The sequence below is a fragment of the Copadichromis virginalis genome, linkage group LG3 (assembly GCF_057382275.1).
Source record: "Copadichromis virginalis isolate Kocher_CV1m ecotype Utaka linkage group LG3, C_Virginalis_male_GT1.1, whole genome shotgun sequence".
Taxonomy (NCBI): domain Eukaryota; kingdom Metazoa; phylum Chordata; class Actinopteri; order Cichliformes; family Cichlidae; genus Copadichromis; species Copadichromis virginalis.
The window spans coordinates 39,101,525-39,115,314 of NC_140620.1; the positions used below are offsets into that span (position 1 = coordinate 39,101,525).

Below are 13,790 nucleotides of genomic sequence, written 5' to 3' on the forward strand. Positions count from 1 at the left end.
ATTGCATTATATGGAGGAAAATATTATTTGCTTGAATGTATCTAATGTCTAAAGCAAAGGTATCAAACTCGTTTTACATTGTGGGCCACACCAGTGAATCTCCTCCTTCTGTCAGTGCAAAGAAGTTAAATTGCAAACATGATATCCTGAGATATCTCAAGAGATGAAAAAGAATAGCAAGTTAAACAGTATGTGCCAGCTCTTCTACATCATACAAAAAAACTGCTCCGGCAAATGAAGAAATAAGTCAGTGTGACTGTTTGGGCTTAAACTGTAGGACATAAAAGTCTAAACTTAAAGAAAAAGTTCAGGTATCTCATTGCCCAGACTGTCCTGTAATTATAAAACAAAAATACTTGAATTCATAGAAAATGTACTACTTTTCTTCTCTTAAATTCTTTGTTGTTGTTTTTGTACTGTAGCCTACTGTCTCATTGTATAAAATAAATTTCTATTGTTGATAATGAAAAAAAAACAACAGACATTTTCTGTATTTTCTATTGTTTAAGTGTTACTTAATGGGAATGGGAGAGGTCTTTTTCAGTGGGAAAATATAGTTAAAAGTCCAGAATTTATGCGCTCACTTGTTCCAAAGCCGATCCTGGGGACATATGTTTGTCGCCCCTGTTTTTGGGGTTAAAAAGTTTGAATGACCAATGACTGTAGAAAACTTTTATACACTCGTTGGTCTGAATACAAATCACGTGTTGAACAGCGCGTGACATCAGATCTTTAAATCGGTTGAAAAACACTGTCTACAGTTTTAATAATAATAATTTAACACATATTGTAACCGGAAATAACAATTCATCGCTTTCTCTCCTTCTTGTGCCGGATGTCGTAAAGCGGGGTTAGTTTCCCGGTTACAGTTCCATGGCAACCATGGAACCTGTCAACAAGCCCGGAAAACGGAGACGTGGAAGATGTAAAAAAAGGGTAAAAACTTTGTTAATACTGAAAGCCTGGGTGCTGTTTTTCAGTGCATATGCACTTAAAGTGTAAATTTACACCGTGGGTTGGTCAAAACAGCCGCTTTAAACGTTGTAATGAGCGTTTTAATAGAAAACTATATCTTGTAAGAGCAGGCTAATAGCAACTTTAAAAGGGGGGATATGTAAGGAAATATGTAGCTTAAATCTCTCGGATGTTTTGAGGTTTCACGGCTTACTTCTCACAGCATTTTTTCTGCGTGGATTAATCTTGCAGGAAACAGTCCCATTATGATGCGCTGAGCAGGCAGATGTTCCCAGCTGTGGCTCCTGGGAACCCGGAGAAGTGTGATTTAAATGAGAACCAGCTCTCCCTGCACCAACAGGTAAAGTTATTAACAGCTGATCAAAATTAGGATTTTCAAAAATCTTTAGACCACTTTTGTGCATAAGAAAAATAAGAAAAGCAGTAGTAGCCTCTACATTACAACATCCTGTGGAAAAATAAATAAAACATAGGCATTATTATTAATAGTAATGATAACAGATTTTGTTATTTAGGCATATTTCAAACAGCCCGTTCTCACTCACGGGGCGTAGCATACCGACGTTTTGTCACGTCATTCCTAACATTAACCAGCAGTTAAAGGACGTAAAACAGTGTTTTCCAAGGCGATTTTAAGAAAATGAACGAACATGTGTAGTTTGAGTCCAAACGGTTCTCATGTGTTCTCTTTTTTCTGATGTTGTCATTTAGGAACGTGTTGGGTACCCTAAAGCGAAAAATGTTGACGATTTGTCACCTAGCCTAAAATGTTACGTTTTGGGAGTGATAACGTGTTGATTTCAAAACACTCGTGATCACCTTACACAGAATAGTTAAAAGGAATTTAAAAAAAAATACCTATCAAGCCAATAAACACACTGAAAGGTAATTCAGAACAGCTGAGAGAAATCAGTGTGTGGGGGGATATTACAAATTTCTAAAAGACATTCATATATTTGAAAAGAAAACTAAAATATAAATAGAATTAACACTTAAGGTGAATCACTAGCAATTGTAAGTGATTTAGAGCAGTGGTTCTCAGACTTTTGGGAACCCCCTTACAGGGGAGAAAATCTTCCAAGAACCTCCTCATAATCCTAACAACCATTTATCTGGTTTGGATCAGATGATGTGGACTCATTCAAACTTTTGTCCATGCTCAGCAGCTGGCTAATCAGCTACCCAAATCAGCCAGCTGGAACAGCTCAGAAGTTCTTGCTAGCTGGTGTCTGCTAGCTAGTTGTTGACTCCTAGGACCAAAGTATTAGAACTGCTGATTTTGAAAAGTCAGAAGTTTGTCTTTTTAAGGGACTGAAAGAAGATTTTCAATTTGTCACAACAATTGGAGGAACTGAAAAACATGGCTTTGTGTATATAAAAATGAGCTGTGACCAAGATATCATTAGCAAAACTGTAACATTTTGTCTTTTCTTAAACATTTGCACAAAAAGGTATCAGATTATCATTTTTACCCACTTATACACTTATTCCTAAACTATCTTAACAAGGATAATGATACTCTTGGGATTTAAAACATTTTTGAGAAAATGTACAAACATTATTTTCCAAATACATCACTGCCTATGATGAAACAGGCAAAGAAAATCACGTCATTTTTAATTTTGTTCAGGCCAAGGACCCTGAACTTGAAATATCTAAACTGAAATATCTGTTATTAATATTCTTAATGACACCTTTTCGTTTTTCTGCAGTGACATCAAATCGTCCTCTGTAAAAAAAATAAATTAAAATAAAAAAGACCTAAGAGTAGAAACGTTATCTTCCAGAGTCTGCCGCCGCTCCACATGGCCTGCCTTTATGGCGAGTTGGGTGATGTTCAGCTCCTGGTGAAGTTCAGGCAACAGTGGATCAACAGCAGTGATTCCCAAGGTCGCCGGCCCCTCCACATGGTCCTGTCCTACAAGAGCTTCCCCAGAACCTGCGCCTGTCTCAGATACCTGCTGGAGCACGACGCCGACGTTAATGCGTAAGAAGGCTGCGCAGGCAGCTGTATTTTCTATTTTGGGTTATTTTAGAAATATGAAATTGTTCACGCTCAGCGGCTGCATACACAACATTCAAATTACCAAAGAAATGCTTTTTAAAAGAGATAATGATTGCAATGATGATAATTATGATGGTGATGATAATAAATAAAGCTGAGGTTTTTTGGGGGGTGTTTCAAACCAGCACCACAGACTTGGGGCAGACCCCGTTGCACCTGGCCGCCTCTGAGGGCTTTCTCGACTGTGCAGAGATCCTCGTGAAGGCCGGAGCAGATGTTTTGGCCAAGGACAGCTTGGGGCAGACACCTCTGGACTTAGCCTGCATCTGGTGCCACAGGAAGGTAGCGAGGTAGAGCAAGCTCACACCAAAATAAAAGTTTAAACTGTTGTAGTTGAAACAGCTACTTCCTTTAAACAAATCTCTTGTTTGTGTGTGTGTGTGGGCAGGTATCTGAAGAGCTGTATGTGGCATGTGAATAAAGAGAAAGAAAGAAAGGAGAGAGTGCTGGTTCAGGCCTTATACACTGATCTTGTGGGCATGGCCAAACAGAATAATCTCACCAGAAAGGTTAGTTTATAGGAGTTTGTTTATATGACATGGAAAGTTAAATAGAATATTATGTGTATGTGTATACTCTTTAAATATAAAGAATATACACATACATTATCAACGCCTTGTCTTAAACTGGCTCATAAAGTATAAAACCGCGGCTCCCGTGAGGCAGGAAGGCCTCTGCAGTGTAAATGGGGGCTTTATTATAGTAGAGTCAAGGTTTTTATGAACAGCTTTCTTATGCTGTTTGCACTTTCTCCCTCCATCATTAGACACTCACTGATGAAAAGGTGGCTGAGTGGGCAAAGAAGAAAGGCGTGGCCCTCCTGAAGGATTTCTCCCTCAGGGAGCAGGTGAGCAAGTATCACACCAAGTGCTTCTTAGCAGATCAGAGCAACTGTGAGTCAAAGCATGCAAAGGCCCACTGTGAGGAGCAGCAGCCTGAAGGCATTAAAGAGGACAGGAACACCCTTCCTAAGCCACCCTTCAAACCATGGAGCATCTTCACAGGCCTCCAGCCAAAGAAACCCCTCGCAGAACCCGACCTCCGTGACAGCGTCACCATTTGGAGGGACAGCTCCAGCAGGCAACTTCAGTACACCACCAGGTGGGACAGCACGCCTCGCCCCGCTCCTAACCTGCCTCTGGATGTCCTTGAGAGGGTGTTGTTTCCCAGAGCCTTCCCTTCCAGGATCACCTGGCCACAGGACTTTGAGTCACAGAACATGGTGGAGGTCAAGCATCAAGGATGCCCTCAGGAGCACAACACCTCCCCCTGGACAGAGGTGGCCATGTGTCTGGTTGAGGTGCTGGAGTTTAGACAGTACTGACTTTCCCAGTCTTGGCTGAAGAGATTTAACCTGAAACTGGGAACAGGCTCCGAAGAAATGCATTAAAAGCTTGAGTGTCACTATGTTTAGAGTTTGTCAAATAGCTTTTTCAAATGGAAACATTTGACATCAACATACGTGAAAAAACATTTAGTGGAACTATTAAGCTCATTTTCAGCTTCATATTTTTTCATTCTTGAACTCTACTAGGGTAGCTTTGCATGACTCATAGATCATAATAATCCTTATACTAAACATTAGTGCAGCACCTCAGATCATCATGTCTGAAACAAGCCGTTCTCAGCTCCTCTCCATTTAAGGACACCATTCTTCTGATTGGCAGCCCCTCGTCAGCAGATTTAGACAGAACCAGATGGATGTAACTGAGATGACTAGATTAGGAATATCTGATCCCATTAACATCACACTGAGGCATGAGCAGAAAGAAATTCTCTGAAACATGAGCGTTTGCTCCAGGGGATTACCTGTATATGTACTCATAACTTGAAAGATATAAGGTCCCTTTTAATAGTTTTTAAATCAAGTTAAAAATATCAATAAAAGGTCGTACATAAAGCTGTTGTTGCTATTTTTTTTATTTTGAAACTATTTAAAGTGTCTAGTAATCTTTGGGCCCTGGTCGGAAACAACCCCCCGAAATTGAAAAGCATTTGGGAAAACGGATACGTTGCTGATCTTCAAGAGCTTCAGCAGGCACAAAACTGAACCTTGTCTTTGAGAATATCCAGGCATCCCGGAGTGTTAAATGTTCTTTATCCTGTCTACTTTTTAAACCTGAGAGTTTCCAATAAATGCCAGCAACCATCATCATTCACACCCACAGCATATATCAGGAGATACTCTGTGTGGGAAGGGCCGGGGGGATTGAACCTGCGATTGGTGGCCAACCCACTCTTCCACCTGCACCACAACCTCAGCTGCAAGTGACAAAAATTAAAAATGCCATCCGCTCCTGAAGCTGAACTTATAAATGCGGGGTGAACAGAGGGGTGAACGAAAGGTGAGAAAACCTCCGTGAACTGGGTCGCCTGTCACAGGTGTATCCCTGCACTCTCACTCATCTCCCCCAGGGAAGTGAATCGGGATCCAGGTGAGGGCTTGTCAACAGCATTAGAGTGTGAACTCTGAGCTGTGGCCTGTCAGCTGAAGGCTTGTGTGTGTGTGTGTGTGTGTGTGTCTGCATGCATTATTTTTTCTCCTCCTTCCTTTGAATTCATGGAGCACTTCACACCTTGATGGGGGTCAAAGTGCACACTAGCATCAACCGGGTGTACTCTGTGATCTAGGCCACATGGGATCTAAATAAGAAAGCCATCTGCCCCGACACACACTTGACAGGTCGGGGCGTGACAGCAGTTAGAAAATCCATCACGGTGCAAATACAACGTAACAGACTGGAAGCTATAACCTGATTTAACTGTAAATAATAAACATCAGTAAGTGTTTCTGTTCCCTTTATTTCAGCCTGTAAAAAATAACCATTTAATCCAAAGTTATTTCACTAAACTCTTTTAATTACACAGCTGCACGCATATCAGCCTGCAGTGAATCACACTGGGGAATTGATAAAAGGAATTTTGTCCTTTTTAATGTTTGTCTCTTTATACCACACTGAGCAGCTTTTCTCCCCAACAGCGGTGAGCTTAAAAAAAGTCACTGCAAAAGTTTGATCTCTACAAGTGTTTACATTTGTCTTTGATGTCAGGTATGTCAGTTTAAATTCTTACAAACAGTCCAAAACAAAAACAAAACAAACAAAGGATGCTGTAGTGCTGGTGGTTTATGAGTAGAAGCACATGAAATCTTATCGTTTCTGTGGCCAAATGCTGATGAGCGCTGAGATCCAGTGCAGGAAACATGCCTCGTAGCTCACTTCAATAGTTAAAAGTAAACCTTCACAAGTGCCTTTGCTGAATTCATTTTCTGAGATATTATATGCCAGGCGGGATATTGTTTATACCATGTCATACTTTGTAAAACAGAGCAGGACTTCTCCACAGTTTGTCCTTCTTCATTTCCAGTAATCTAATTAAAATGTTTGTTTGGCGACCTGTAGCAACTAATATGCCATTTTTTTAAAACCAAAATCCAAGTTTGGAGTGCAGGAATGAATCATAAAGTACCTCTGATCTGTCTCATATCTAAGAAATCCTCTTCATCAGAATTTCTTCTTATTTTTAACACTACTCCGTGTATGGAATCAGATGAAGTGTGAGGCCTTTGACACACGTACGACAGAAAGGAAAAACAAGTATTTATCTCTGGTTGTTATTTTTTAAACCCCACATGTAGATATTTTATTACTAAAGCTTTAAAAAAATGAGTCCAACTTGACATGAAAGCATCACGCTACACATAGGATCCCCACAACGAGGTCTCTGGTGGGTGTTACTGGCAGTCAGTACAGACAGAAAGACAAAGACAGACAGACGTGGCCTGGGTAAACTCGCCGGGCTCGTCCAGCAGGAAGCTCTGATCTGTTCATTGGTCCGTCCTTTTTTTTAAGTTATTTATTTCTTAACATGCCTTTCTTCCCCATTTGGCCACAGCGTCGTTTTAGTCCCATCCAGAAACAGTTTCCACTGTCCTTCCTGCTTCCCCTTTGATCTTCAACACGTACTCGCACATCCCCACTGACCCCCGAGGCAGCGCCCCAGACTCTCAAGCCCTCAGTACATTTTCTGTCGGCTGGGCAGCACTGCCTCCTTCAGGAAAGAGAACACCAGGAGGATCCCAGACCTCTTCCCCCGTTTGCCCTTGGTGAAGTAATTAGATACTACATCATCTAAAAAAAAAAAGGGGGGAGGGGGAAACAGGAAATGTCATTTAAAACATGAGTTTTCTGACTGCACTGACACATAGAAGGCAGGAAACAGGTTTTAAAAACTTACAATGTACTTCAGAAACTAAGAGCAAGTGCAAAAAAGAACGCGCCCAACGTGGGGCTCGAACCCACGACCCTGAGATTAAGAGTCTCATGCTCTACCGACTGAGCTAGCCGGGCTGATGAGCAAAGTCTGTTAAAAGCAATGGCAGCATTGAGACTTACCTCCTTGCTGCATGGTGGACGGGAGAACATTTTCTCCTGCTGACAGCGACACAAAGAAGGCAAAGGGGATCACCCACAGGCAGATGGTGAAGTAGGCAAGCACCTATGTCCAGTTGAGCATAAATGGCACATGATTATACAAGAAAGAGAAATATAAAAAGATCTATATCCAAAACTGTACACAGTATTGTGAATCTGAGATTACATTACCTCTGAGAATGGGTAATACTCTTGTGCAAAGTACTGGAAGGCCATGTAATGGTTCACCACCACCAACACTGCAGCGAGAAAATTTACACTCATTACACTGACAAACGCTGTCATTTGACTCACAGTTTAATGTGTAAGAAGTCCATATTAGGACTAAAGGAAAATGAATCTATCCTTCTAGATGTGCACACAACAACCAGGCCAAAATATTAAAACCTCCTGCAAAATACTGTTTCACCAAAACAGCTCTGACCTGTCCTGGCACGGGGCTGTTGGTAGTGGAAAGTTAAAGTGGATTGGGCTTGTTTCAGGATATGCTGCATACGTTTCATTTGATTTGGATCTGGGGAGTCTGGATGCCAGAGGGGTGTACTATACAAGAAGTTTAACAAAACCAGGCTTTCTTTCCTTTAGCTGGCTCAACAACAGTTATCACAAATGGCCGCTATAAAAACTCCTGTTAAGCTTGCTTCAGGCCCTCAGCACTCACTTATAAAGGAGCATTTCACAGGTCATGTGACTCTTCATCAGCACAAAATGATCCCTGTGAGTGACACCTACTCCAGTCAGAGACATTAGTAGATGATAATGATGATGATAAAAAGTACAGCTTAACAATTTAATTATTTAAATCATACAGAGAATCTTTAATGCACTTAAAACGATCTCTAAATTAAAGAAACAGTAAAAATGCGGCGCTTCCAGGTGATTTTTAAATCTGAAATTGAACATGATTTTGCTCCAACCAAGAATCAGTATTTCGCATGAGTTACCATGGTGATTTAACCAAGAAAAAGAGAGCCGCTTTTCTGACACAAAAACCTTTTCTTTAAGCTTGACACAGCTCACCAAGCCATTAATCTGGCTGGTAGTGGCCTCCACTGGCAGGATAATGTGCTTCACTGCACAGCAAACAAAACAAACAGCCCACTACCAGAACTCAAGGCTTTCCAGTGTAATATTGGTTGGTAATGATATGATCAATAAAACACAGTTAAAGCAGTTCAGGCTGATCAGTGTTAATAGCAGATAGCATCCTTATTGATTTGTTAACTTTTCCCCCCTTTTCAGATTGTATTTGCTTAGTTTTACCAAATAATTCAAGGCAAATGTGTGTTACACTTACCACAGGAGAGGATGAAGTTTGGGGAGCTCAGAAGTATGTAAGGGAAGGTCTGCAGGAGTCCGAAATAAACCAGGTTTGTGAAGAGACCGACTCCCACCATCAACATTGGAAAGCCTTCGAACATATAGAGGCATACCAGCACCCCTGTAGAGAACTGGACACATCCACAGAAATCGTAAAAACCACTGTTGACCTGCATGTACAGCACATCATTAAAACAAGTACCTAAAGACAATCTCATCATTAAGTCACACCCAAATACTCACCAGTATCATGTACTTTATTATTCGGCTGGTGGCTACTGTGTACTCTTCTATTAGTTCAGCCAGGTAGTAGAGGCCAGCAGCTGAGAGAAAATGAAAGGTAATGAGCAACCAAAGAAGAAGACTTGGGGAGGGGCGTCAGTGTGAATAAAAGAGTAAGACACAGTTACTTTTAGGGTTGTTTTTGTTTTTTGTTTTTTATAGACTGCTAAATTTGTTCTGTCGCTTTTGCTGCAAATCATTCTGCTTAAAAAAAGAAATAAATAAAACATTTACATACAAATTTAGGGAAAGCAGGTGGTACAGTTTAGGTTTTGGAGCCACGAGGAGAAAGGATTCAACACCTGAGCAGCTAAAATTTACTGAAGGCAAACTGAGTATGTGACATTTTTCAAGATTTGTTGCAAAGGCTTTATCGACATTCAATACCTAGCTCCTGTGAACAGCCGTGGCAGAGCAACAAAGACGGACCAAATAATGTAGGTTCATTTGAGCAACACTGACACGACCCACAGTTACTGAGCTCATGTGGAAGGAAGGCCAAACAGACAGTAAATTGATCAGACTCGTCAATATGTGTGAACTGGATACTACCTGTGAGGGAGAAGCCAAGACATAAAACATGTCTGTACTTCTTTCACTAAATATAACAGCTTTCTATAACTACTATTGGCTAAAGTATGATTTTTTTTAAAAGAAGTTATGCGTTATTAATCAGAATAAGCATCTGAGTTATGAGTAATGGCTTTGTGTGTTGAAGGCCATGTGTTTGCAGCTTGCACACACAATTAAACTTACTCAAACTATAGTCCTTAAACAGTAATAACAAACACTGTTACTTGTCCAAAAATATTAAAACAAATAATTCTAAAACGAATGAACACTTAATAAGCAGTTAAGCTTGGCGTACGCTGGCCTTGATCTATACAACTCCAACATCATTGTGAAGTTTGCGGACGACACTACAGTGGTGGGTCTTATCACCAACGGTGATGAGACGGCTTACAGGGAGGAGGTCAGCGCCCTGACCCACTGGTGTCAAGACAACCATCTCACCCTCAACATCGCAAAGACAAAGGAGTTGATAGTGGACTTCCGGAGGTGCAGAGAAGTACACACCCCCATCACCATCAACGGCGCTGCTGTGGAGAGAGTGAGCAGCTTCCACTTCCTTGGCGTACACCTGGCTGAGGATCTTACGTGGTCAGTACACACAAACAAAACAGTGAAGAAGGCGCAGCAGCGCCTCTTCTTTCTCAGGAGATTGAAAAGATTCGGCATGAGCCCCCGCATCCTCAGGACCTTCTATCACTGTGCCATTGAGAGCATCCTCACTGGATGCATCACCACCTGGTATGGCAACAGCACCGCCTACAACTGCAAAGCTCTCCAGCGAGTAGTGCGGTGCTCTGAACGGATAATTGGAGGTGAGCTTCCCTCCCTCCAAGACATCTACAGGAAGCGGTGCCTGAGGAAAGCGGGGAGGATCATCAAGGACTCCAGTCACCCCAGCCATAAACTGTTCAGACTGCTTCCATCAGGAAGGAGGTTCTGCAGCATCCGGTCCCGTACCAGCAGACTGAGAGACAGCTTCTTCCACCAGGCCATCAGACTGATGAACACGTCATAGACACCTCAGCTTCACTACTGGAACTTTAACATTATGCACTCCATACTGTACAGTAACGCCACTGTTTTGCACATGTCTCAACTCTGTATATTTTTATATATTTTATTTATTGTTTACTCTATTTAATTTGTAAAATATGTGTACACACACACACACACACACGTAGAAAAATATTTAGTATACACATCCAGAAATGCATATACTATTATATATTGTACATATATTTATTAGTTTCAGATGTAGCCATTCTTGTATTTTGCACAACTCTGTTGCTTGTGAAGCTCGCACACAAGAATTTCACTCACATGTGCTGTACCAATGTACCTGCACTCATGTCATGAGTTGTCTCATTGAAAATGAAAACGATATACGTCATGAATATTTGCTGTTTTATTTTCTCATCTGCTGACAGGTCAGGTCACATGACTGAGCGTGTCATGCAGTAGGTGTTACGTGGCCAGGTAAAAGTCTACATGGACGGACCTCTGGCTTTGGGCCAAGCCTTCATTAAAAGTTTCGTACATGTAGGCTGCTCCTCTCCTGCGCTAACATCCTCCTCTCTGATGTAAACAGAAATACATGAGCGTAATTTAAAGCCTTCACGTTAGATTAGCATGAATCCTGCAGTTGGAGTCGGTCTTCACACCAGATTACAAAAAGAGGCCGAACTCTGTGCTGCTGAATCGGCTGATCAGTTAGTATCGATTAGGAGTTAAAGACAAAGCGAAAGTGATTCTACTGCCCCCCCCACCCCAAAAAAGAAAATTTGAACATTTACCTAATAAAGATTGTCTGTTAACATTTAAAAGGTAGTCATTACAAAATATCTAATATCTTTTTTTTCAATCAATTCTCTTCCTCTTAACTTCCTGTCCTTTAAAGCTAACTAGCCCAGACGCCAGTAGGTAGCTTTCAGGACTCTGCTTCGTTCACTAACACGGCTTACATGCATATTTTATTACTGCGTTTTAAGTCGATAGCTGTTGGCAAAGCGGAGCTCAGTTATCACTCGCTAGCGCACCTTAATTAATCTGCTGACTTGATCCGCTAGCATTGGCAGGCAAATATGAGCTACCTAGGCTAACAGCTGCAGGGGGATTTCAGCAAGCACTTACCTATTGCTAACGTGACGAAGGATATCTGGATGAGCAGCGACAGCCAGCTCAGTAAATAAATAAACCACATTGCTCTGCATATGCAACAGCACACAAAATAAGAAAATAATAGAGAGAGCAGCTAGCTGGTAGCTAACTAGCGCTGGTCAAAGTTCCTCCCCCTGGTGTTTCAGTACGAGCTGAGGAGAGTCGTAAAGCCAGGCCTCAGAGCCCGGAAGGACTGACTTGTTTAGTTACAGCCCCACCTGTGGTGGGAGGAGTAATGCAACGCCAGAGGAATAATGTTTTTTGAGTTAATAATAAAAAAAATATAAAGGGTGGTGCCTCTATGTGTGTGTTTGTGGGACGGGGGTCTCCGGGTACACCCTCTCCAAATGTCCAAAGATATTTTAATGATAATATGTTAAATTTCACTATGTAAATCTATTTGTGCCAACCACAAAAATACACAAAAATTTAGAAATGTGAAAGAAAATACAGTAAGTCAAAATTTTTGTAAAAATGTTCAAGTCAATCTTTAAGAAATCAAGTCAAAAAGTATTTCTTTCTAAATAACAATTACTACATCTACTATTTAATAAAGGTCAAAATCGTGATAAATTGTACTGGCATGGTCAAAAACAAACAAATATGCCATTAAATGCGCCAAAAATGTGATATGAATGTTTATATTAAAGCAGTTACAGTAGTGCAGTGGTTAGCACTACAGCCTCACAGCACGAGCGTACAGTGGTTCAAACCTGCCAGCCAGCTGTGTCGGGTTTGGACGCTCTGTATGGGCTGCATGGGCTTCCTCCCACAGTCCACAGACATGCATCTCATGCCAACTAGTGATTCTAAATTAAGAGTAGGTGTGAGTGTGCATGATTGTTGGTCATTCTGCAGACCAGCAACCACGTGACAGCTGAGATAGAATCTCAGTTAGCATTAATTCACCTGTTAGTGACATTAACATTTCATTTTTATATTTTTGAGGCTTTTAATAGAAGCAGATTTATTTAATGGGTATTCTTTACTTCTTTATTTAGTTTTTTATTTATTCGTGTTTAATTATGGCAGTTTCAGGCTTCCACAGCTGTAAGACCAAATGTATCCTTATGAAGTCAAAATATTTCCTACTATAGCTCATGATGGCAGGAAATCTGTAAGAAAAAGTGAGGAAAATGTGTGCTCTAAGTATTTCCACCGTTAATTAAATATACAAACCACAGACATCAGCAGCAGTAGGACGTCAAACCTCGTTCCTCTTGGTCCCCAAGTAGCCACATTGTATATACTTTAGATTAACGATATCTGTGTAATTATTTTATTCTGCAGCTTAAAGCAGTTTTTCAGCCTCCCCTGTAGGAAGCTGATGAATACAAAAATTAGTTTTAACCAAGAAGACCAGATCTCTGTGTTCGTTTCTGAAGAATGGGCCACTGGCTCAGTTAAATTTGATTCAGGATACGTAGACTTAGAAGTGGGTTTAATAGCAGCCACGATTAGAGCTCATTGCAAGGAAATCAGCGCGCATTTATAGTTAAAGAAAAACACATTAAGAGGAAAATTAATTTACATTATTTGAATCTCACCTCAGTGTGAGTCAATGACACATCTTTAATATCATCTGTATCTATAGGATCCTTTTCAGAGGGCTTCGTTTCTTTCTCTCGCACTTAGACACGAGCTTTTGTGTGCATGGATTCAACAGCTAGAAAGACGCGAGTACACACTATGTCTCAAAGCCTGACACTTCTGAGACTGAGATATAAACCAATAAAAAATGCATGATTAAGAGTGAAAAGGCAGACCTTCTGGTACAGAGCTAAATAAAGTAAATATATAATGTGAAGACAGTGTGAAGACAGTAAAATGGTGTCAAAGTCAAAGGTGGGAGTAATTTCATCCTCTTTTCAAACGCTTTTAACAAACGCAGATAGACAGGGAGGCAGGTAGCACAGTGTGAAGGTGCATGGATTCATTCATGTATGCATGCATGCGCACATATATATGCAGGACCTGTGTGGAGG

At 40.9% G+C, this 13,790-nt stretch overlaps 2 protein-coding genes and 1 non-coding gene across 3 annotated transcripts; 1 reads left to right on the top strand and 2 right to left on the bottom strand.

Moving 5' to 3' along the window:
• The first annotated feature begins 928 nt into the window (after positions 1-928).
• On the top strand, positions 929-4,453 carry ankrd53 (ankyrin repeat domain 53). The gene is made up of 5 exons (XM_085451013.1): positions 929-1,315; positions 2,763-2,962; positions 3,166-3,330; positions 3,429-3,549; positions 3,807-4,453. Exons 1-5 carry the CDS (start codon positions 1,241-1,243, stop codon positions 4,362-4,364), a joined length of 1,119 nt encoding a protein of 372 aa, XP_085307139.1. The 5' UTR covers positions 929-1,240; the 3' UTR covers positions 4,365-4,453.
• Positions 4,454-5,822: 1,369 nt separating this feature from the next.
• Positions 5,823-11,993, bottom strand: tex261 (testis expressed 261). The gene is made up of 6 exons (XM_085451014.1): positions 11,779-11,993; positions 9,037-9,116; positions 8,771-8,924; positions 7,645-7,712; positions 7,435-7,537; positions 5,823-7,170 (listed from the first exon to the last, which is right to left on the bottom strand). Exons 1-6 carry the CDS (start codon positions 11,846-11,848, stop codon positions 7,055-7,057), a joined length of 591 nt encoding a protein of 196 aa, XP_085307140.1. The 5' UTR covers positions 11,849-11,993; the 3' UTR covers positions 5,823-7,054.
• On the bottom strand, positions 7,317-7,389 carry trnak-cuu (transfer RNA lysine (anticodon CUU)). Its single transcript has one exon. It is a non-coding gene; the product is annotated as a tRNA-Lys (tRNA).
• Positions 11,994-13,790: the final 1,797 nt, after the last annotated feature.